General features: G+C 44.6%; 1 protein-coding gene and 1 long non-coding RNA gene across 16 annotated transcripts in view; both read left to right on the top strand.

Moving 5' to 3' along the window:
* The window catches only part of CCDC85A (coiled-coil domain containing 85A), a 211,361-nt gene extending 197,915 nt beyond the window's left edge, over positions 1–13,446 (top strand). For 10 of the 12 annotated variants that reach the window (XM_066995436.1, XM_066995434.1, XM_066995435.1 and 7 more), the window contains 2 exons: positions 6,576–6,695; positions 13,143–13,446. In XM_066995436.1, coding sequence (XP_066851537.1) covers positions 6,576–6,695; positions 13,143–13,232 — 210 coding nt within the window. In that variant the 3' untranslated portion in view covers positions 13,233–13,446. The remainder of the gene's footprint in view (positions 1–6,575; positions 6,696–13,142) is intronic. The other 2 variants (XM_066995433.1, XM_048060851.2) reach the window with 1 other exon arrangement.
* A 4-nt stretch (positions 13,447–13,450) lies between these two features.
* The window catches only part of LOC106042290 (uncharacterized), a 97,922-nt gene continuing 87,297 nt past the window's right edge, over positions 13,451–24,075 (top strand). For 3 of the 4 annotated variants that reach the window (XR_010830857.1, XR_010830856.1, XR_010830855.1), the window contains exons 1-3: positions 13,451–15,562; positions 16,754–16,833; positions 17,149–23,847. This is a non-coding gene — a long non-coding RNA (uncharacterized lncRNA). The remainder of the gene's footprint in view (positions 15,563–16,753; positions 16,834–17,148; positions 23,848–24,075) is intronic. The other variant, XR_010830858.1, reaches the window with a different exon arrangement.

The following is a 24,075-nucleotide window of genomic DNA, read 5'->3' as shown; positions in this document are numbered from 1 at the left end:
CGCAGCACCAGTGGTGGCATCGAGGGGCCGCGGGAGGTGCAGGGCTGCTGGGGGGCAGCTCCTAGCCTGTGCTATGCTTTTCTTCTCTCCTCTCTGCTTTGTGTCCTTTCTTTTCCCCCCTTTCTGCTCATGTCACCCATGAAAATGCACCGGCACACTTACTTCAGGTAAACCTCTCCTTTCATCTGCACGTTGCCGTGGTTCTTTTTTACTTTATTTTGCTTTGCTTCTCTCGACCCATACACATCACTTCTCTTTTCAAAACCCCACAGAGCTCTAGTGTAAAGGTTTTATTAATATTTAGTGGCAAGAACATTTCCAGAGGAAATGGTTTTAAGTGGTGCCATCACTGTTCAAATGGGAACTCAGCTGGCTCTGGCCTACTGAAGGACTTCCTTGTCAGGGGAAGTGCAGCACCACCACTCAGCCAATATTTTAGTTTGGTCAGGTAATAGGAAGGGTATAAAATGCACATACCCACTTAAGCCTGTCAATTTGTCTTCCCATGCTACAGAGTTGTTCTGGTGATGGTTTATAGCATAGAAACATGGGTTAGCAGTTGTGAGAAGCAACAGGTGGATGTAGGTATGCTCTGTTGGTGAGGGCAGCGATTAGCTGTTCTTTTCTTCTCTTCCTTTCTTTTCCTCCCTCCCAGATAGCATATAACAAGATGTGATCCAGACCCTTTCAGTTTCTGGCCACAAATAGGGTTTTTGTGCAGGAAAACAGATCCTTTCCAAGATTTATGGTATGCAGCTGGGTCTTCTGGTGAGAATGCCAAGCCGGGAGACAAGGGGCATGGCACGCAGCTCGCGCTGGTGCTTCTCAAGCACTGGTGTGGGTAGCAGCGCGTAGAGGCAGAAGGATTTGAGTGACGTTTCAGTTCTGCTAGACGAATTTCAGGCCAGAGTAGTGCCCCCTGGCAGTAGGGCAGGAACGGCTTCTTGCAGCCCAGGGCTCTGCGGCTGCCTCGAAATGGACACGAAGCCACAGCGTTGCTGTTTTGCTGCTGACATCCAAAAAGCTGCACGATAGTATGGCCAGTGCTGCAGCCAGAGTAGAATGCGGTGCACATTGTAATGAAGATACCCAGCGATAATTAAGAAAATATGTAAGGACCAAACAATGGATTCAGATCCCAGTTACAGCTCCCTGGGCTGTGCTAGAGCTCAGTTACGTGGGCAAATAATTCCAGATAACTGAAAGCAGGAGAGTCCTTCCAGACTGCACGTGGTGCGTAGCTGCTATCCGTGCCTTACGCTGGTGGAAGTGAGATCAGGATCTGGCATCCACATGTCAATTAACTGAAGATAGTCCTGAGTTTTCTGAGGGGTAGTATTTCAGGGCTGATAAGCTCAGCTGAAACGTTATGGAAATGTGGACATCTGTCATATAATGACAGTGAATGCATTTGCAGAAGGTATTCTTGGCAAGCCACCCAGCTTAAATTGCTTCAGTTTTTATTTGTTTCATGGGAGGAGGGAGCAAGAGGTAGAGATGGAAAGTTGAGATGTTTTCCCTCTGTGAATTCCTCGTCCTTGAAATTAAGCAGTACCTTTTAATGAAGGGGAGAGGAAGTACTGCCAGGACATGGCCTCTTGAGCAAAGAAACCGTGTGGGTCAGTGGGGCTGGAGGCTGCCCACAGGATGCTGAGCGCACAGGGGAACATCTGCAGCCACGGGGCAGGTGTGGTGCAGGCTGGAGCTGAGCTGCTCTGCTCCCTTTCACGGGCACATTTCTGCCTCTGCTTCCTCTTTCTTCCTGATATGAGTCTTGGTTCTTTTCCATCTCCTTCTGTTGCATCTCCTTTTCCAGTGTTGCTTCAGGCACTTTTTCTTTTTTCTTGTTTTCCTTCCTCCGTCCTTGCTAGCCTTTTCCAGTCCTTGTGTATTTAAGTGTGAAACAGCAGGCATGACCCTTAGGCACACACTAGTTTATTTTTAAGCACTTCCAGTGCTTTCCATTTCCCTTTTTCTTCCCCCTTCTGTTATAGTATTACATTTTATTTCAACCTACATTTCCAAATCTTTCAAAAACCTTTTTGCTGAGATCTGTATTTTTGATTTTCCCTCTGCATGGCCTGGTTTTAGCTACAAATCTAATTAGAAGTTGGGAACCGCTTGGTTAGTATTTTTGTGCATGTGTCAGATCTGTGTCATGCAGAGTCCAATGCTGGTTATCTCCTCCCTTTCATAGCGTGTAGAGTAGAGAATCCTCTAAACAAAGTGTAATTAAAACCCACTGAACTAATCATGTCATCAAATATTTGCTGAAAGTAAATCAACGGCATCCCTCCACCCTGTGCTTTCATATGATGTCATCCTCAGTTTAAATTAATAGGTCCCTTTCGGCCTGCCTTCGGCCCCTTGGCAGTCGGAGCATGCTTGGAGCATGCCATGAGGACACGTGGATTTTGGTGGCAATATGCACAAGTAGAGGTTCCTGCAGTGGTCTGAGAACAGGACTTACCACGAATAGCGACAGCATTTTAAAGCTGGGTATTGTAATTGACAGGATTGTTCCCTAGAAAAACCGTTGCTGATTTGTTTGGTGTGTTAGTCCTTCAGCAGAGCACCATGCTGCAGTTTATCACTTTTGTTTTCCCTTTCTCCTACCTGTTTGAAACGAGCTAACAAATGCAGCTTGTGGGTTTTGTTTTTCCTTTTTCTTTTTTCTTTTTTTTTGCAAGCTAATAGGGAAATTGAGGGCTGGGGAAATTGGAAAAAAGCTTCGAAAATCAGGTAGTGATTGAAGCGGCCTGGCAGTTACGCAGCAGGAAGGATATACTTCCCCAGGAAACCACTTGCGTCTGGGATAAAAGGCTGGTGGAGGACGAGGTGGCGTGTGTTTGCTGAGGTCTCCTTTGGTGCAGGAATGGAGCAGTGCTCAGTGGATAGGGGAGCTGTGTCTTCTCCAGGCTTCATGAGGTGACTGCATGTGTCCTTGGGGCAGATGTGGACTGTTTTTTCTCTCTTTGTCTATCCCTGCGTGCCGTGGAGAGGTGGCAAGTCAGGCAGCAAGCGGCGCGCTTCCTTCTTCCCCTCTGTCAGGGCTGGCAGATGAGCTGCCCCTCCCTCGAGCCACTCTTCGTGCTTACAGCAGTGTTGGTTCGTGACTGTCTGTATCAACAGCATGGACTGAAAATATGGTGTTCTCAACTGGCTCGAGAAGAAAGGCTCATGGTTAGTTCCCTCCATCAAAGAGTATCCTGTTCTACACAGGGGTCTTTATTCTGCCCATGACCAGGGCACAGTGCAGGGTTTGCCTCTGGCGCTATGGGAGCATGGCCTGAGCGTCCTTAGCAGTCAGTGCGAGGAGATGCTAAATTTCCATTCATCTGATTTTTTTGTAATGTGGTGTTATGGGGTTGAGTCAGATTTCCTGTGCTTTCTATTCACTAAAGAGTTGCATAGTGGCATTTGATGTTTCGTAGATCTACTTACAACAGAAAATGGATGTGCATGTTCAGTGATTGCACTTCTCTGTGGCAAAATGTACAGAGGATATTATGTGGTTTTTACCTGCTTTGGGCAATGCTTTCTGCAGCCCTATAATCTGCACACAGGACACGTTAGACTTAGAGGAAGGAGTGTACAAACCCTCCTGTAGCCTGGGCAGAAGGACCAGGCAGGGGGAGTAGGGAAGGCTGGCAGTGTAGGGTGAGCAAAAAAGTCAATTCGTTGATGTTGACCTTGTGTAGCCTTGTTTATTCAGAATGATTCAAGTTGTTTAAAGTCAATGGAGCCATGACTTGATCCTTTCTGGCTGATTCGGTCCCACTTCCACAGCTTCACTTCTTGATAATGAATGAAGAGATCTGTCCAAAACGTGTGGGCACATGGGATGCCTACTTTGAGTGGCTGAGTGCAAGTGCTGTGTGGGGTCAGAGAAAAGGAGGAAGGGAACAGGTTTCTGCTCCTGTCCTCAAGGTCCTGCTCAGGGTCCAGATGTGATCTGGGTCAGGCAGTGGTGGAGAAGGGAAACTCAGGTCAAGTTTTGCTGGAAGGATAAGCGCTGCCATACTCCCCGCTGGCAAGCAGCACCTGTGATGGATAGGTCTGAAAAGCACACTCTTTAGTCTCCTAAGGCATCTTGTTTTCAGACATCACCACATTGGCAAAGTGCCTCTTCCTCTTGTTTTGCTTCACTGCCTCAGAAACTCATAATGCAGCCAGCAGTGCTGAAATGTCTGTGGACTCAAGGGACCTCGGGAGGAACAGCAGACCCATGCTCACACTGGTGCCACATCCCGATGGAACAAGCTTCCTCCAAAGAAGGCAGAAGCTCTGCTGCCCTTGTGGGGTGGCCTCACCTGGGATGAGAAGTCCCTGAGCTGCAGGATGGGGCTTCAGTGCTGCAAAACTGGCCTTACTTCTTAAGAAAAGCTTACGTCTCTTATCAAGGACAGAAGCATGTAATCCAGAGGGCAAGTGCTAACTTTCAGTCTCCTACCAATGTGTTGAGAAAGCTGTCTGCTTAAAGCAGTGTGTGCACAACAAGTTCCCCATCCTCATGAAGGGAGACAGAAGTTTGCTGCCTGTGGCACAGAAGTGGCTGTGGAGGAGACGTGCCTGGAGGAGGTCCTGAGCTCTTGACAGCAGCACAAGTCACAGGATTTTTAGATTTTCTCAAGTTCAAGTTGCTTTAGATACACAATCTGCACTAATTTTCCCAGCGTCTTGATAGCAATATTTGTATTTTACAATTCAAAATTGCACGAAATCTTTGCTGGCCCTGGAGTCAGTAAAAAAAAAAAAAAAAAATCAGAATGCTTTGACTCATTAAGAAAACCCCAAAGCTGACTGAGGGAAATTCTCCTAAACCAGAATTGCTCCAATCTGCTTTATTACCCCTTTTCTTTCCTCTTTCATTTCCTTTCCCAAAGTATAGCATTAAGCCTGCCAAGTCACCAACAGATCTATAAATCCTTCCCAAAGAAGAGTCCTAATTCTCCCTCCGGAGATCACAGCAAATTGGTAACAGCCGCTGACGTGGAGAACTGCGGGACGATGCACTGCACGCTGCCCAGTGTGCCGGGCTGCTCAGCCCGGGCTGAGACCGCAGGGTCATGCTGCAGCCACTGCTTGCCGGGAGGGAGGCACCGCAAGACAAGTTCGTGTACCAAGGGGGGTTTCGTACTCAAGATATCTTTTCCTTGGGCTTAGCATATGTAGCATTCTATGTTTTGGATTGCTTTTAGGATTTTTGAACAGGTGAGGTTCAGCCCTGCAGTCTGGGTGCAGACCAATGCTGGGGTCGAGCCTACCGCACTCAGCAGCTGCGATGTGCCCGGTGTCATGCTGCCAGCAGCACCGAGCTGCTTACAAAGTATGGGTCCTGATGAAGTCCTGCACGGCTCACATAGTTGTTTTGGACAGGGGAGACGGGATCTGTGAAATTCAGCCTCATGCCATCTCTGTTCCCTTTTTCTCCCCCATCCGCCTTCATCCTTCCTATTGTTTAGATTCTAGACACCCCCAAAAAGAGTGTGACGTGCTGTGCGCTGCTCAGCAGGGCAAGTGAGTGCGCATGGGGTCACTGATTCTGATTAGAGGCTCTTTCCACTGTCATTAGTTTCTTTCAGAAATGCATTTCTCACATGTTCCTGCAGGAATTACTGCTACATTATTTTTTAATGTTTCCTGCGGTGTTTGATTCCATAAGAAAGGAAAGTTTCCTCTCTCGCTTTGAAATGTTTGTTTTCTTATCCTTTACCTTTCTCATTTTATAAACACAATTCTGCATGGAGAGTGACAGTGAAGGATGCCCTCAGAAGAGCAGGTCAGGCTGCAAGCACCTTGGAAGCATCTGTGTGGGTTCAGGTCTCACAGTGCTGTCGGAGCTCAGTCAGGCTGTTTTTAGCATCCACCGGAGCAGGCAGCTCGCTCGGGTTACCCTGGCACTGCAGTCACTCCAGGAAATGCCTTACATCCTGTGAAGCATGAGGTGACTGAGCTGCAAGGGTTTAGGCACCTTGTGTTTATGTGGCAGTGTCCTGCAGAACCCTCCCAAGTGGTCACTGGGAAGAAAAAGCCTTTCGGGTTGTCGGAGCTTGGTACAAAACTCCAGCCCAGGTGAGGGGGGAACACTGCCCAGGGCAGCCAGAGCTGGGGAAGGAGTGTTGCCTGCTCCCGGCTCCTTCCCTGCTCAGCTGCAGCTGTGCTCGTATTGCAAACTCTGCAGCACTGTTTAAAAAGGTTCTGTGACTTTCGTTGAAATAACGACCTCCAAAATTATTGGGATGAAGTTAAACATTCTCAAAAACCTTTCTCTGGAGTCAAAATCATCTCTCTGAACCTCACAGTACTTCTGTGAGGAAGCATACCAAAATTTTATTGCTATGCCCTAATTTTCCAGATAGATGCCCTTGAGGGCCAGAGTGTTTGAGAGATGCTCAACAGTAGTGCTTGAGCTGCCTCTCGTGGATGTTGGTTACTGTGGCACAGAAAGAGGGTGACTTGGGAGTAAAACATGCCTTCAGTGCTTCTCAGCATTATAAAAAAAAAAAAAAAGACATGTTTTAATTAGTTACCAACCCTTTTCTTTATTAAATAGTCTTTAATCTTTTGCGAAGGATCCCATTAAGATGCCAGGAGGGGCGGAGGGGAGTTACTGCTCAGCAAACGAGCCAGCTAGCATCAGTGGACATGGCTCAGCCTCTCAGCAGTCTGAATCAGTGGTAAATGCTCTGAAGGTAACGCCTCTCCGGTACAGTCCATGCAAAACGTCGTGTCTGTTACTCAACTTGTGTCGTACTGTCCTGGCAACATTCCTGTGGACACCACTGGGATGTTGCTGTCATAAGTGGGATTGTTTTTTCTGTTTGTCACTCATTGCATCTGTGGGCTGTGTGTTCCTCGGGGCAGGGGGCAGGCCGTCACCACGGGGGCGATGCCAGCAGTAGCTTCTCTCCGAATTACGTGCACTGACTTTGTTTGAAGATGAAAGTGGTGTTTTTCTGAATAAGCAAGTCTTTTACTTCGTCTAGGATGCGTATTTGTTCTCCAGTGAAGTACTATGGATTGCTGTAACCCATACAGAGAAAACCTTTAATGCAGAGATGAAGCCAGCATGCATGGTATATTCATAACAATAGCAGAGCTTTGGGCTGAAGACCATGCATTGTGATCCTGAGGTCTCTGTTGAAATTTCTGTGAGAGCAGCTGGGATTACTCTGAAGTCAGGGCTGGATTGCCCAGACCTATGTTGTTTTGTTAAACAGCAATTAATGCAGACACTCAGAGGGGCAAATTCACAAGTTCTTACCTATGTGAAACGTGACTGCTGCAATTAATGACACTAAAAAAGCTGTTCTGAGATGCAGTGGTTTAGCAGGTGATGGCAATCACTACCAGGCTGAGTTCACAGCCCAGTGCATGTGCATCAGCTGTGCCCAGGCTCCTCTGGGGAGGGATCCAAACCCCTGGCAGCCTGAGCAGGGCTCTGACATGATTGTTTTCTGGTGCTTCTCACAAGTCTTCTCACCTGTGTAATCATCATTTGCTAAACTTTAATATTCATTTGGTTAAGTGGGTGTTATTTCCCACTTGCACAGACATCGTAGGGACATGCTGCTTACTAGGAGAACAGAGGTTTGCACTCCATCAGGGAAGAACTGGAAGGGGCATCTGTAGAAATTCGCTCTTTTTTTGGAGCTTCTTGGAGATGCACAGAAGAGCTCAGTAGTACTGCTGACTCACCTGGACATCCACTGGTGTGGATGGTGATTATCTTCGGGTAGGTGGGTGATATTGCCTTTTCCATGAAGCCTGTGGAAATAGGTTTATGTAGGTGCCCTGTGCACAAATTACAGCAATCAGATCCTTTCCTCTAACATAAAACCAGGGTGCAGGGCTTCACTGCAGCCTCCTCACCTCTGTTAATCCAGCATCTGAGCAGGGGGAGCAGCGCTGGCCTTGCCCCAGCCAGGAGAGGTGCGACCCAGCTCCCTGCTGCTGAGCAGTGCTCAGCGTCCTGCCTGCACCTCCCATGTATTTCACCTGCTGTTGCCTAGAAAAAAAAAGCCATGCCAAGTAATTTTGCCAAGAGAGCACATATATCTGTTGGGAAAAGCCTTTTGTAGTTCTCTTAAAATTCCCATTGGCAAAGGCACTTTGCTGAAGGGAACATTTAACAACATGCTCTTGACAGCCTGTAATAGCTGGTTAGTGGAAGTGAAATATTTGAACAATGGCTGATACCTTGCTTGCTGAAATGGATTGATAAGAAGTACATGGAATTTAGTTCAATATGATGTGAAATCTCAGCTTTTAGTTTGCTAGGAGGTATTTCAGCAGGCAGAAATAGATATAAATGATACTACTGTTATATTTGAAATGGAAAGTGAGCTGTCAGCTAAACAGACTGCCCGACCTGCCTGTCCTCAGCCAGCAAGGAGATCCCGCTGTTTCCCAGTGAGGCACGGGGGCTGGATCCTGCCTTTCTGGGGAATGCAGAGCTGCCACTTGCTTCAAGTAACTGAATGAGATGCATGGGGAAGAACAAGCCCAAATCAGGAGCTGAGTTTTCTTTACAAATGTCGCTGGTTAGATTCTTGGGAAAAAAAAAAAGGGGGGGGGGCGGGAGGAGGAAGATGGTCTTTGTTACAAAACTTCAGTGTTAGTGCAGTCTCCTTACGCGCAGCAAGAAAGGTAAAATCTTAAAAGAAAAAAAACTTGCATGTAAATCTCTCATTGCTGGAAGCAAGGGTGAAAGAGCGCAAAGAACTGAACAGCCAGGCTGGTAGAGGCTCTTCTGTGACCTGATCCATCACAGAGTGCTTGAAAGAAGAAATTGCCCTGAGTCTTGCACCAGGTCTGCGACTTGGCGACCTTCCCACCCTGCCGGTGGCTGTGGGATTGTTCCCTGTGTGCCAGTGATACCGCCAGGGATGGATAAGCAGCTGTTTGGTATGGCAGGGTATGTTTCTCTCTCTTTACGAGTTGTGCACGACCAAAGTGCACGCTTGTGTGTGGGGATGTGCGTGTTGTATTCTGTGTTCTTTGCGGACCAGGGTCTGTGTTTATGGAGTGATGCCAGACGTCCTATCTGACCGCCGGAATAACCAAGGGCAAAGGCTTAGCTGCAAACCTTGCATCAGGTTTTCCTGTCCTGCGTTCAGTGTAGCCTACTGCAAGCTCCACTGTGCCATCTACAAATTAAAGGGAGGTGTGGTTTAATCAGAGGCAAGGTCTGAGGCTAAGTGTAGGAGTTGCTGCAGAAAAGTGAGTGTTCTGTGATGTCCAGGAGGTCAGGCAAGAAGATCTAATGATCTCTCCTGCCCTGAAATGCAGAGTACTGTAATCAGTCTAATTATCTTTAAATGCAATTGGACAGTTAAATGTGCATGTCCGTACTCAGGAAGGACCTGTGAAAGCTTAAATATACTACTGCTCTTATTTGTGGCTGAGAAACAAATTGGTACAATGTCTTTTTTCTTTTTTAAAACATACCCTTGTCTCGGAAGCTCAGGAAAACATAAATCAGCAGGCTGGTAAAGACACTTCTCACTACCTCCATGAGACAGAAAAATGTGGCTGGAGAAGTGTGCGTTGTAAGTTTAAGGTGTCTAATTTTGTATTCTATATTGAGCCCGGAAATACCTGAAGATACAAAGTAATTTAATTCAAATGCTGACAGCAAGCCCTTGAAGTTTTCATATGGAAATCAAGTCAATTACTGTTCTAGTAACGCAATTACTGTTTTAATAGGAACACAATGATTTTAACACGTTGGTCTGTATTGATTAGAAAATTCTATGTGTGGTAATGTATTAGGGATAAATTACTGTATGAGTCAGCTGACGTGAATTTATCCTTCAGAAGAATGAAATTTGACAAATATGAAGTCTGGCAGCCTCAGTTTCCCCATGCGTTTAAAGGCACATATCTGTTGCCTATGCTATTTCTTTGCAATTTATGGGTAAAAAGCATTTTCTAACTAATACATATTTAATAGTCTATAAAAGTACTCAGGATATAAGTAAAGCCACTTCTAAAATGCTAGTATGCTAAACTTGACATTATCAATTCATTTTTGTAAATCCCAAATATATACTTGTCCTTCTGCCTTGTCCCTTTGTTCCCCAGCCATCCAAGGCTCTGCCGCTGGCATTGAAACACTGCCTTTTCTTCCAACTTGTCAATCTATGTCCGATTTGACTATGGGTATATTATTAGACTTTTAAAATAGTTGGTTATTTCCTCCCTGGTTTTACTTTTTCTTATATTCATCTAGTCTCTGTTAAAAGAACAGTGGATTTGTGATGAACTAATTATAATGTTTTTCTCTTTTGCATTCTCATTACAGTTTCTTCCAGTTTGTAGCTCACTGTTTTGCTCCAGCTTCATGTGCTGCGGGTTTTTGTTTGCATGAAACATTTGCCACAGCATCGCTTTGCCTGTGAAAACAGTGGAATGATGACAAGTTTGATTTGGGGCTCCATAATTTTGGTGCATAGTCTTGATGGGTACCAAATGCAATTTGGATGCATAACTCATGTTGTATGGTTCTTTATGAACGTTTTATCAAGATAATGGCTGTGGGAATTTTCTCCTCAGGGTGTGCATATGGTACTTCCACCGCCTCATCACGGCTTATTTGAGAATGTTTTTGCTTTGTATTTATACACTTGTAGTGTCTTAGGAGAACGTAGCAGTATATAGCAGCAGGCTTAGAGGTAGTTTATCATGTGTTAGTGAGTGTGGAGGTACTTTCACAGCACAGGAACGCCAGGATTAAGTATGGAGAGGAGTTCTTCGTGATTTTCCTCAGGCGACTGGTAAGTTTTGTTCATAGGGCTGCAGAAGGCTCACTGGGACCGGGAGCCGAAGGGAAGATGGGATATGCTGTGTGGGGCTTGTGCAGTAGCTGGGCAGAGGAGTCAGGGAGCCCAGAGATCTGCACAAGTATTTAATGCGGCACATGAAGTACTGCGGCCCTCAAATGCTGCCACTGCCCGCAGGTAACGTAGCTGCTCCTGTCTGCAGTTAGGGTGCAGGTTTCCACCTGCCTTCCAGGGAGATTTCTCCATCCTTTCACTTTGGTGTGTTGGAAGGAAGCCAGAAATGAATCACCATGACGCTATGGAGAATGTCATAGCTGTCCTTTATTCAGGAAAGGCTTCTGCTAAAATATTGAGTGAAGTCTTTGGTACTGAACTTTATATTCTGTCATAAGTATTTAAAACACATTCAGGAATGCTCAGGCATTACATTTTCTCTTGAGTGCTTGCAAGCACAAAGTAATTTCATTAGTGCTGCATGTGACAAGTCAGTGTTGAACTAGTGAGCTGAGAAGAAAGCAAGCTTATGTGCAAATCCAAAATGCATGTGCAACGCAGAGGCCAAACAAACGTGTGTGCAGGTGGCAGCAATATGTCCAGCTATCATGCCTATGCAAAGAACTGTACATTTGCTAGCACAGAAGGAGAGTTTGATGATAAATCTGCAGAAATTTAGCTTATATCACCCTGTGTTTCTGAAAAGGAGGCAAATAAAATTACTGTGATGCCTTCGAGACCCAGGTCTCTTGCACAGAGCACAAGTGGTTGTTGATAACGATTTCTGTTTCCTACTCATAAAAATGGCATGAATGTTTCCTTTGACCCCACCTTGTCAGTTCTGCTTAAGATACCAGTTTTTCAGGGCTGTCTTGTATGCCTTTGTCCCTTCCTAGCAGTCAGGGGTCACTTGTTCAGCTGGAAATAAAGAACTTTGAGAAGTGTCACCTTTTAGTTTATTTTTGTGTCAGCATGAGCTGCTTGGTAAATATTGGCTAATGTTTACTGACCAGGAAAATTGTTGAAAGGCGTATCTGCACAACGTGCCTTCTCACAAAGGCATTCAAGTGGCCTTACCTTTTGGTTAGAAGCCAGGAATGTCGGTGACCAAATGTCAGAAAGAAACTTCTGTCTCATCAAATCCAGCCACAAAGGGGTTACTTTCCCATCTCTTGCACAGAATAACAGTAGGACCTTGGGGTGGTTCTGCCTTCGCTTGTCAGCTCTAGGAACTGGGGCTTGTGTCTTTTCAGGGTGTCAGCTTCCCAGGATCCAGCTGCTTTGTGTTTGTTCAGTGCCAGGGAACACAGATTGTGTTTCACTCCTTGGCTTTAGGCACTGTTAAAATACACATAATTAATAATGACAATGGAAATCAGTTTTTGCTTTTCTCAAGATGTTGTAGTGTTGCTCCAGAGACTGAGTGGTTTAGTAGTAGTTCTACTTTAGTTGGTTGCTAGTTGATGATGATTATTAAACAGAGAGAATGTTAAATCGCACTGCGCAGTATGGTGGTGGTCACCTCTCTGCTCCTGGTGGCCCTGGAGGAGGTGCCTGCTGATACAACACGAGCTGCTCATCCTCCTGCTTCTAACTGGTACATCTCTTTTTAAGTCATTATAAAACACGTTCCAGAATTGCTTTTTGATACGATTTCTCTGCGTTTTTAATTCCATAATTGTAAAGTGGGTGTTACGCAGTCATGAATGGGAGCAGATGTAAGAGGAAGGAAATCTTTCTAACTAATCTTTCTTAGTCCCCGCTAAGAAAAAGGTGCATAACTTTTACCAAGTGGGAGATCTCATTCTCATTCAACAAAACACACAAGCATGTAGGGGACAGTGACCACATGCACAATTCCTCTGAGCTCGAGGAAGAACAAGTGAAAACAGACACTTTTAAAGCCTTGCTTGATTTTAAGAGAACAAGTAAATCCTTTGTAATGAGCAGAACTTCTCTGTGCTTATTGAACTAGAAATGTTTAGACTCCTCTGGACTGAGTTTTGTGCTTCTGAATTGTGTTCTACAAGAGTTGTGGCTTGGGAAATGTGGAACCAAGTTTCAGTTGAGGCCTGTAAATGCCCTCAGTCTTGTGTCTGAAGCATAAAATACATTGGTGATGCACGTGCTACTTCATTCGTCTCCATTTCTAACCATTTTTAGAGGCATGTGCTTTCCGTGTTCAGAAAGAATGTCGTATCTCTCGAGAAACACTTTTCCTGGTCTGTGTCCCTCCCCTCTGTCCCTACCTGTGCTGCATGGTGTGCGCAACGAGCGTGGGGCACCTCCGCATGCATATCTGGATCAACGCTGTGTGCCTTACCTGGTGGTAACAGGCTCTCTTTCTGTCCCTTCCTTTAGGTTGTGTGGAGGAAACTTGGAGATGCTGCAGGGTCGTGCCCTGGAATTAGACAACATTTGTCAGGAAATCAGTATAAAGGACCTATGTAACAGGCCCCAAGCACATCCTCACTCTGAAGAGAAAGAGTTTGATCTGCTGGCAAGAGACAAAGACCTGACTGTGTCCCCAGCGCTGTCCCAGCTGGCGACGGGGTGGCTCCATGCACTGCACGAGACTTCGCTGGGAGCTAGTGGAGATGCTGCACAGAGGTCTTTGGAGGAGCTAGGTTTGCAGTGTCCCCCGGTACTGCTGTTTCAGTGTACTGGCTAGTGAACTGCTGCCTCGTCATTGCAACGCGCCACATTTAGAAGCACTGAGGTATTTCCATTCCTAACTAAACGATAATTGGGATTCTGCAGGAGTTAAATAAGTTATTATTTTGGTTAGTTACAGTGAAACTCTGGTAAGTCTGAACAAATTTTCCACTAGATTTAACAGAAGTTTTCCACCAGACTGGAGAGACATTGATAAACTGTGCCTTTGGTCCCCGCAGTTTTGACAAAGTCACTTCTCAGCAACTCACACTTCAGTCTGTAAAGTATCTAAAGTATCAGCTAATGGTGCTTAGGCTTAGACGATTTACAGCTGGTTCTTTTTTTTTTTTTTTTTTCCTTTGGTAGACTACCTGCCTTTGGAGGTGCTAAAAGACCATACTGTCTCCTAACCAGCCAGTAGTGTAGCATAACTACAGTACTTGTAGTGAAACACAATTTCTTTCTAAATGAAAGTGAAGATAGCTTTCTTTTCAATTTACTTTGATACAAAATGTGATGTCTGATGTTCACAGCCCTTTAACAAACAGAATACTTAGGTATCACTATTATAGGTCTCAGATCAGAATTTCCATCGGAGTTTTTTTCAGAAAGTGTTCTCCAATTGCTAGGATGCTAATTTCTACTGTTTAATTTACAAACACGCTGGTTTATTTAACAAGACTCTATAAAAATCTAAAAGATTGCACTGCATTATAATAAAGCTTTTCTTGCTACTGTAGCATTCTTTGAAAGCAAAAGGTTTTATTATACTCGGAGCATGTCTTTCATTATTATGAGGCAGAAAGCTCTTGTTCGGATTGCCTGAGATTTGACCAGAAGGCGCCCTAGGTGTGCTTAGTTTATTTTTTACCTCTGTGTATGATATTAGTTGTGTGTATTGAACTGCAATGATAGGTATTTTGTGTATATCTAAAAGCAACGATAGTTTGATGTATGAATGTGCAACAGGCTTGTGACTGCTGTTGCTTAACTTTTTACCATAGCTGAGCATCAAAATAATTAATAAAAGTTTAAAAGAAAAATAGGAATGCAACAATTCCTGGTTTTCTTGTTTGTTCTTGGTTACTAAGATTTGAGCCCAAGTCAGAATCCTTTTTCTCTGAGCTTGCAACATGCTGTGTTCGTGAGCTATTTGCAGTGGAATGTAGCTTGGTTGCTGTACAATCTTTTGTTGTGTAGGAGTATGATGTAAAATCTGCTGTCTTCAGAAGAAGTGTGTTAATTTGCAGCAGTAGTTATATTGGTTTCTATTGTTATTTTTACTTGGTACCATTTGATGTGAGGCCTCTGATCCAGCATTGCTTTCTCGGGCAAAACTCCTGGTTGCTTCGTCTCCTTGAGTTGGAAATGCAGAATCCAGCCTTCCGTTTTTGAGACATTGCACTCTTGCATAATTTCTTATATGTATAACCCAGCCCAAGCAGTTGTCTGTTACCTTTATACGTTGTTTTCTCCCATACATATTGTTTGCATAGTTAAACTTAAATTGTTGTATTCCTATATATCTATATATATATGTATGAAAAAATATAAAACATGTACTTGTGCCTGCAGTACGTATGTGCAGGGGCTAATTTGAGGGACACTGGTCTTTTGACACTACTCTTGTGTAAATTTTGATACTGTATTAAAACTATTTTTTTACAGTTCCGCATACGACTGGGTATCAAGTATCTGTGTTCATCTTAGCAATGGTAATAAATTATAGAATCTCACCATCGTTTGCTCTCTTTTAATGACCGAAGCCGGGAGGTGCTTGTCTCGTGTGTAGCTTTGAAAGAGCTGTTTGAAATATTTCTTGCTAAGTTGAGAAACTACCTGCATGTGGTGGATTTTTGTTCACCTTCTCTCCAGGTCTCTTCAAAAATCTGAGATAAGTGGACACGCTCGTATCTTTTATGCTAAATGAAGTAGCTGCTGAATGCGTTGATGTACAGACAGTGGGGCTGCCGGGGCAGCTCCCAGGTGGGACTTGTTGAGTCCCCAGCTGTGCTGCAAGGGCAGCCCCAGGGCACCTGTGTGGGGCCATTCCAACCCCCTTCTTGTGCAGTGCTGCTTCGGGCAAGGACAGGGGAACGTGGAGCTCCTGGAGCCATTTTCCTCAGGTAAGTGGTGTAGGCATGTTGGTGGTGCTGTGGGAGGCTGGTTGTGTCCCACTGTGTGCCCGCTGCAACTCTGACCTGGGGACCAGGCCCCCTTGTCCCCCATGGGCTGCAGGTGTCGGGGAGAGTGCAGCAGGTGGCCTTCCTGTTACTGTGTGTGCAGAGAGCAGAGAACTCACACCAGCTCTCCTGGAAAAAAGCATCTAGTGCAATCAATATCTTGCAGCTACTAAATCCTGTGAGGTCTGCTAAAAATACAGCTTACTAAGAGGAAATTGTGGGCAGTGCATAGAGAAGAGGGTCAGTGCTGTTGGGGGTCCTGTAGCCTGCTGATATTTTTCTGCACTAAAGAGTAAAGATTGCTGTAGTAGTTACAGACCTTTGTCTTGTTTGTCTTGCTTGCTGCCCACACAGTTAGGTGTTTTAAAGTAAAATGTAAGCACGCCCAACCTCATGGATTCCTAGTTCAGTTGTTTTTAGCATAACTCTGTATCAGTAGAAAATTTGCACATGTTGTTACAGGGCTGTTCTCAGTTCTTGAGCTGAGCATGAATGAGCTATAAAATTCACTATGTGAGTGGCTTTTAAATAGCACTCGCACAGCAGATATAGTGAGTGGATTTTACTTGCTGTGGTGGAGGAAAGCTGTTTTGCATAAGGCTTAGAAAGTAAAGAATGGCAGTTTGTTTTTCAGCAAGTGAATGGTTTCAGTAGAGCCTGTTCCCCAAAGGTTGCAGCTGATGGACGTGTTTATGAACACAGCTCCAAGCCAACGTGCCCTTTTTAATATTTTGAGCATAGGCTGGGAGCCAGCCCAAACAGGCTTTGCGGCATGGAGACGGCACCTGGCCGCACGCTGCGAACATCTCAAACACCAAATGCCCCTGGGCTTTTCGTGTATCCTGTAACGTCCTACTTCGTGTGTCGCTATTGGGTACCTCCTCACCAAACAGTGCTCTTGCCAGGGCACTAGTTCATTTAATTCTTTATCCATCTCTGAAATAAGTCCCAGGAGACTGTGAATTCTTTATACTAATCTCACCAGTTTGATGTAGAAAAAGATAGAGATAATGGGGAAAAACATCTTTTCAAGACTGTCCTTTATTTTGAAATCCTGCAGAACAGACTAGCAAACAGAGCTGCCAGATATATAATGCCAAGACCTCTTACTGTTTCCAAATTCATGTTTTCCAGGCTCAGGTGAACCATGTGCCCTGGGATCCTAGCCATGAACATCCCCAGGCTGTGACTTCTGGTCATCCAGACACCTGAAGGTAAGAACAGCTGACTTGATAGCAGCCCTGCCCGGATTTAATAAATAGAGGCACTTCATTGTTTAATCAACCAGCAAACAGGTGTTTACTGGGCTGCCTCATGATTATGGTACTTCCTAGCACATGCAGTATGGCCCAGAAGTGAATTGCAAGGTGTGGGTTGCCAGCTCTGGGAAATGCTATCTGAACAATACAATAGGCTGTAAAAGGAGGAAAGAACAAATGATCTTTTTGCTATTAACGACTTTTATTTTAATTCCTTTGTCCCCTCTTCCTTGGTGATTCCAGACTCATCGTGATTTTTTTTTAACCCAGGAATAGCATGGTGTGGCTGCGATTTTCAAAACATGGAAGAGAAACTTCAGTTGTTGTGAAAAGGCAAATAGTGGGGCCACTTCACAAAATGATCAGAGAGAAGGCTTAGTAATTGATGAAGGAGCATGAGACTACGTGGAACAATCCTGAGCACTCCTGTTAGCTTTGGTGTAGGGTCAGACAATGCACAAGTGGCAATGTGAATGAAAATCAAGTTTTAAATAGTCTTACAGAAACAAAAAAATATTTTTATCATGTTCTAAAAATGTTCTCTCAAGAACATGGACCAGGCACACAAACCTTACTTGAATCTTTTAGTTGAGAAAGCTCAAACACTTCCATGGGAGTCATTAGAAAACTGGGAAATATTCATGGGGGATGATGAAAAATAAAATTGTAGTGTCTTCAGATACTTAATTAGTTCCTGTGGCTGTCTCCTCTGAAATCAGACTGGAGGGTCTGCCTTTCTGCCTTTTCTGTTTCCCTTCTTGTATTTCCAGGACATGATGAGAAGCTTGTACTTTTCAGATATTTCACCACTTACCGTGATCATACTTACAACATTACTTCAGGCATTTCTCCCCAGGCACAGGAGCTGAGGTTGTATTTCCCACCTCTCATATAAATGTGTTGACCAAAGAATTATAGACCCTATTTAACATGACCTTTGCTCTTCCTTTCCACACTGTGCATACTTTCTGCAATACTTTCGTGTTTTATTCTGTGGATGTGGATTTTTTTGGTGTTTTTGGTTGGTTGGTTTGTTGTTTTTTTTCCTGTTTGAAAACAGGAGGTTATGAGGTGGGGGTGTGAACATACCCTGAGGTTTGGTGAGGTCTTCTCTGGACAAACCAGGGCCAGGCTCCGGGTAGCTCTCGCCTTGTGCAAACATTAGTAATTCTTGTTCCACCAGCTGATGGGGAAGGGCCCCAAGGCTTGCTATCATCTCAAACTGCTTCCTAAACAGCAGGTTCACAGAGAAGTGTCAAAATAATAATAATGAATTATTGAATATGTTTGTTAGGACGTGATAATTACTCTTCACTTGAAAAAGAATTTGTCATAATTCTCTCTTCAATGCAGTGGCCTTGACTGTGAGGTTTGTTTTCTGAAGTTTGCTTGGTGTTTTTCCCAACTACTATGAATAGTGTGAAGTAATTTTTTATTTTTTTAATAATTTGCTTATAAGTCTTCAGATGAAAAAATAAAGGAAAAAATAATATTGGGAACCCATCCCCAGACTCTGGAAAGAAAGAGGAAAAAGAGAAGGTGTACAGGGAGCTGCCCTGCCAGGATGTGGGCTGTAGGTGCATCTCTTGCTGTGCTTATTCCCCCAGAGGTGTAACCCATCTGCTGGGCAACTCACCCCATGCGTATGCCGACAGTAGAGGCCCAAGAGAGAGGCTGTGTGAGAAAGAAGGTGTTTTCACTTGTGTGGTGGTATTTTTTGTTTGTTTGTTTGTTTTTTTAGCATTGCTCTTGATAAATGCTCAGGGTAGAGTTTGCCATGAGCAGTAGTGTTGGGTTCTCTGTGTTCAAATGCCTCAGCTAGAGGGGGGTGATGGCATCCTTTTTCTCAAGAAGCTTTGAAAATCCTTCATGACGCAAGTACGTCTTGGCTTGGGTGAGTACGCTGAGTGCTATCAAACCCTAACATCGCCCATGGCTTCAGTGTACAAGTCAGAGAGTGGGAGGAAAACACTCTCTGGGGTTTTGAGGTGGCCTTTCAGAATAGGCATCGGGTTTGTTGGCAGGGTGGTGGCAATTGGCTTGAACATCTCTCTGTGTTACGGGGCTGTCAAGCTGCTCTGTTTTCACAGGCATTAGACTTCATAAGACAGGAAATAATCTAAAAATATGCTATTTTTCTCCCCCTACTGAAGGGGAAATGTTCACAGACTCCTGCATGTGCCCATTTAAAAGGCACCAGAGCACCCCCAGAGCCCACCCTCCACAACCTTGAAAATCCCAGGAAAAGCACACCATGAAGCATGGAAACGTTTCCATGGGAACTGTTCCTCTATTCCTGCTAATAAAATGGACCTATAACACAAATGATAACGGGTCCCAATTTCTGCACCAAACTACAAACAGTGAGCACTACAAAGGGAACCAGTAAAGAGCAGAAGTGTAAATCAACAAAACTGCTAAATTGGGTACGTGCATGCCTCCCCACAAAAAACCACAAGCATATAAACAAAGCCCTCAGGAAAAGGAAAAAAAAAAAAAGATCATTTTAATTATAGCACATGCAGCCAACATAAACCCCATGGATTGTGTGAAATCAGTTTTGTTCTTCTGGTACGCAGCAGGAAGCTCTGTAGCAGATCAAATACGTTCAGAGAGGCTGTCTTGCTAATTGCTGCTCCTAGCTGAGCCAAAGCAAACTATTTAGACAAAGGAGAGAATTCACTTTTTATTTAAGATTAATTATGAAATAGCATGTCTGGATGGGCTTCACAATAACACTACTTTTCCTGGGGAAAAAAAATAGTAGTTCTAATCCTGTGAAATAATTGGAGAATTAACCCCTTGCTTCAGGCTGGAACCCCCCAAGATGTGCAAGATGAATGCTGTCTTGAATAAGGTCTTTACTTCAATCACAGCAGATTATGAAACTCATTTTAAAGCCAAATTTTATTCTTGTATGTTCTCACCTTACACTGATGTTAAAGCAATGTATTCTTTTCTTTCTGATGTTACTTTTATACTCCCTCATGTTGGTTTTTCTGTTTTCTAATTTTTAAGCCTGCTATAGCCATTTTGCATCATCCTTTTGGATTCTCACTAAAGATTCTGGAGTTTTGCACTGGCTATTTCAGGGCTTAGTTAGATATGTCACTTGGACACTTGTACTTTGTGCTGCTGGTAGCCTACCAAAGTTGACTTGAGGTTTTATTTTCCTCTTGTGCTTTTCTCCTGCAGCATGCAAGTAATGTGTTCTCAGAACAGCTTAGCAGAGGATTAGCGTACGTAGCCATGGCCTAATAAAACTGGTGGCAGGGAAGAAGTTGAGATACTGACTAAAAGAAGTGAGTTGTTCTCAGATTTGGTTTACCGATTTCCACACTTGGGCAGCAGTTCTGGAGTTGCTGATGCTCAGGTTGGGTGCCACCATAGAAAAGGGGGTGTGATGATGAACTTCTAAATTATGATGCATGAATTAAATTCTGCTACTGAAGTTTTGAACAGTATAGTAAAAGAACTGTACAAATTATTAGTTTCCTACTTTTCAGAATCAGTTTGTAGTGTACGTATGTAGCCATTTCTTTTGCTGTGTCTGCATGCAGGTGTGCATGTGCCAGGCTTTATTGAAGATCAGTGAAACAAATGGGACTTAGGTGAGCTTGTGGTCTGGTGTGTAGTGCAGTTAGGTGGTGTTGCAGATGGGACCTTGCTCTCTTCTGAGCAAAGTCTGTTCTCTGCTATAGAGCCCCAAAGGCATTGCATTTCTCTTGGTAAGGCTCTCTCAGCACAGTTTCTTGGCTTTCCTGATCAGGATTTTAATACCAGAACTGTAAAAAGAGAACCCAAAGCATAATCAAAAGTAATCAAAATCAAATAGTCTGTGGTCAGATTACTTATTTGCATCTTGGCATTTGGTAGCATCTGAATGAGTGATTTCAAAGTAAAGCATGCTACTTTTAAATGGTCTCCTCCCCACAGACACGTAGAGCACCTCATGTCCAGATGAGTAACCTGTAGCTAAAAGGACTCTAAAGCTTTTTCATTTGATCACAGTAAATAAATTATGTTAACATGTTAAAAGAAGAAGAGATTTTATTTCCCAGAGATGACTTATAGCTAGAAATTTTTTAAATGTTCACCTTGTCATGCTAATAATTGTACAAGAGGGAGAAAAGCATAAAATGATGAATAATTAGTCTTTGTCTCCACAGATCCCATCAATAACATTGGGAGAAAAAATGAAATAGGTGTTTAAGTCTGTATAGTCAGAGACAGCTTCATTAGAAGAGCAAAGCTGCATAATTAGCACATTACTATTAGTTTACATACAGGATAATATCCACTTGGTATTTCAGAGTGCTATAGACCGTCTAGGAGGGCCAGTCCACACCATAGCTGGGGCATACCCTTGCTGCATCCCATGGGGAGAGCATTGCCAGCTTATCCCCAGGCCAACAGCTTGATGTGGCTAAGCAGGGCTGCTGCCATCCTTCACCCACTTGGAAAGCGCTGTTCTTGATGCACTACACGTGGTTTCCAGTCATGCAAATTACTGGGCAGACAGGGACAAAGACAGAAAGGCACCATTATATTTCTGTAATCATAAATTATGCCATATGTTACCTGCCGTTCAATCTCTAAATTCTGTGTTGACCCCAATAGCATGTGGCTGTAATTAAGCTGTCTGTGGAGCAGGTCTGCCCAGTGATTACACATCAGAGCCTGGCTGAGCGTGACGGCGGAGGAAGGGGGTCAGGCACCTGAGGACCTAGACAGGTCGCTTGTGAACAGATGAGCTGTTACCACAGTTTAATCAGGCTGTGGAAAACATGCTGAAACGATTCATAACAAGTAAACAGGATAGGAGTGGCTTGTAATAATCTGCAGGGGAAGCTGTTGCTTTTGGCTGTGGCACGTGCTAGCAGCTGAGTGCCAGCGGGGAGCACTGGGGACCAGACTCTTAGAGTAGGCCCTACCAGTTGTTTAGGGTTCATCCCCACACGTTGCTCACTCATTACTGACAGCAGGGACACAGTGTGTTCGATCCAGTTTGATCTTCCTCACCATGAAAAAGTTTCCCTTAAGTCTGCCTCTTACCATTTCACTGCGCAGCACTGTGGAGAGGCACGCACCATGTACTCCAGCCCCTGTTCATCCTGGTGGCCTCCAATGGACTTGCTCCAGTATGTCCAAGTTCATCTTCTGCTAGGGAGGCCAAAACTGGGACCTGTGCTCCCAACAGCTCACTGGTGCTGAGGGGAAGGATCACCTCTCTCAACCCTACTTTATAAGAGTACTAGAAGTGTTTAAGTACCGTGGTGACAAAAACTGTGTCGGTACCTTGATTGAATGGAAACTGCAGGAATATTCATATATAACTTCCATAATCCGTATGTGCTTAAGTTAAGTAATAACTTTGCTGTGTCCAGCAAAATGTTTCTGCAAGTGCTAATGGAAAATTGAGATTGTTGTAAAAGTAGGTAAGTGCCAGCAGTGTGCAATAAACATTCTGCTCTGAAGCCATTTTGGAGAAATGTTCAGGTTAAAACAAAGATGGCGTAGGTCTGAACTACTTCAGATTATCCGACTAGCTTCCCTTGGCCCTTTGAAGCTCTTCCTTTTCTCAGATAGAGTGTATGGTCACATAGACCTTTTTTTTTTTTTTTTTTTTTCCCCTGCTAATATTCCTTCCTTAACAGGAAAAAGGAACAATGGAGAGCAGATGACTTTTGATAACATTCACAGAGATCTGGTCTGCTACTGAGTGATGCTGAGACTAGTGCAGATAAGGTTTTATCTTTGATCTTGATGAGATAATTGATGCTCAGCATCCTTTAGTGATGCTTATGTGCCAGTTGAAAATTTCATTGCCTATTTTGTTCCAGTGCTTTTAAGTAAGGGACTGAGGTTTGTTTCTGTGCTTCTGGCCTGGGGAGGTGTGAAGAGAACCCAAGGACTCTTGCTCCTCAGGGTTAGCTCTGTGGGGTGGGAGTTTTGTGATTTTGGGACTAGATAACCAATTCAGGACATCTGCACCACTGGTAACTGCATTGCATTGCCTGTCACCACAGGACGTACTCTGACGTGCTAGCTCTGATGCAGCCATGCTGTTTTATCTTTTGTGCTTTGTATGTCAGAATTTGGGAGGAGAGCAGGGCTGGGTCCTCTCCAGCATCCCACAGCTCTTCTCTGTGAGGTGAATTTCCAGATGGCATAAAATGAGAAAGCAGTTTTCTCTGAGAGAGATAATGAAAATATCTTAAAATAGCCTCTGCTTGCTTGTGCACTGTTATTACCCAGCCTAGAAGGCTTTCCAGAAATAATAGAAAAGGGTGTAAGCGAGGAAGTTATGGCTCAGCAGTGATGCTGTGCAGGGTCTCCTTGTTGCATCTTTGCAGAGCACTGAGGGGCTGCAGGGCAGTGCCTGCCTCAAGCTGCAGTGCCTCATGCTCCCCCTTTTCCTCCTCCTCCTCTCTCCTTAGGGCTGGCAGGAGGGTTTCTCATTTTTTTCCGCTCACACCTTGCTGCTGGGCACCATTTTGCTGTTCCTGACCCCTCTGCGCCAGAGGTGGTGCTGAGGGGCCAGACTGTGCCCTGTGCTGGGGGCCGCTGGAACCGGACGGGACCTTTCCTCACAGGGCTCCATGGCCAACACCCAGGCACCCACAATCAGCGCAGCTGCTGGTGATAGACAGCAAAAATCCTCTCAGAATTTTCCCCCAGAGCACAGGATAAGTGGATTCTCAAAGGGGGCGTTTTCCAGGCTTGCCAAATGACTCCCCTGCCCCACCACAGGCCTGGCAGAGGCTGGAGGTCATGGCTTGGGCCTGCAGTGCTCAGCAGGGAGTGGCGGCAGCCATTTTGTGGATAGGGCCAGCTTCTTGCGTCCTGCTCCTGCACGTTTCTCCAGGCTGACGTTAGGATTTGGGATGTGCCAAGACCTCTGTAACACAGCACGTGCAAAGGCATGACTACATCCCACCGTGAAATGAGCTGTGGTAAAGTTCCCAGGTGCGTAATCTGAAGGTGGAAAAATTGTTTGAAGTTTGCAATTTCTAGTCATTTCTCGTCATGTCATGCCCCTCATAGAGGGGGGAAAAAGTGTTTCCTTGGGAAGACTGGCAGTCATATAAATCATTTGTTGCCCTGCTTACTGCCCACAGGTAACTGTGAGCATGCAGCAGCAACCATGTGTATCAGGGAAAACTTTCTTGAATGCATAGCATAAAAAAAAAAAAG

Source organism: Anser cygnoides, chromosome 3 (assembly GCF_040182565.1).
Source record: "Anser cygnoides isolate HZ-2024a breed goose chromosome 3, Taihu_goose_T2T_genome, whole genome shotgun sequence".
In the NCBI taxonomy this organism is placed as follows: Eukaryota; Metazoa; Chordata; class Aves; order Anseriformes; family Anatidae; genus Anser; species Anser cygnoides.
This window is presented reverse-complemented; position numbering and strand designations above follow the sequence as displayed.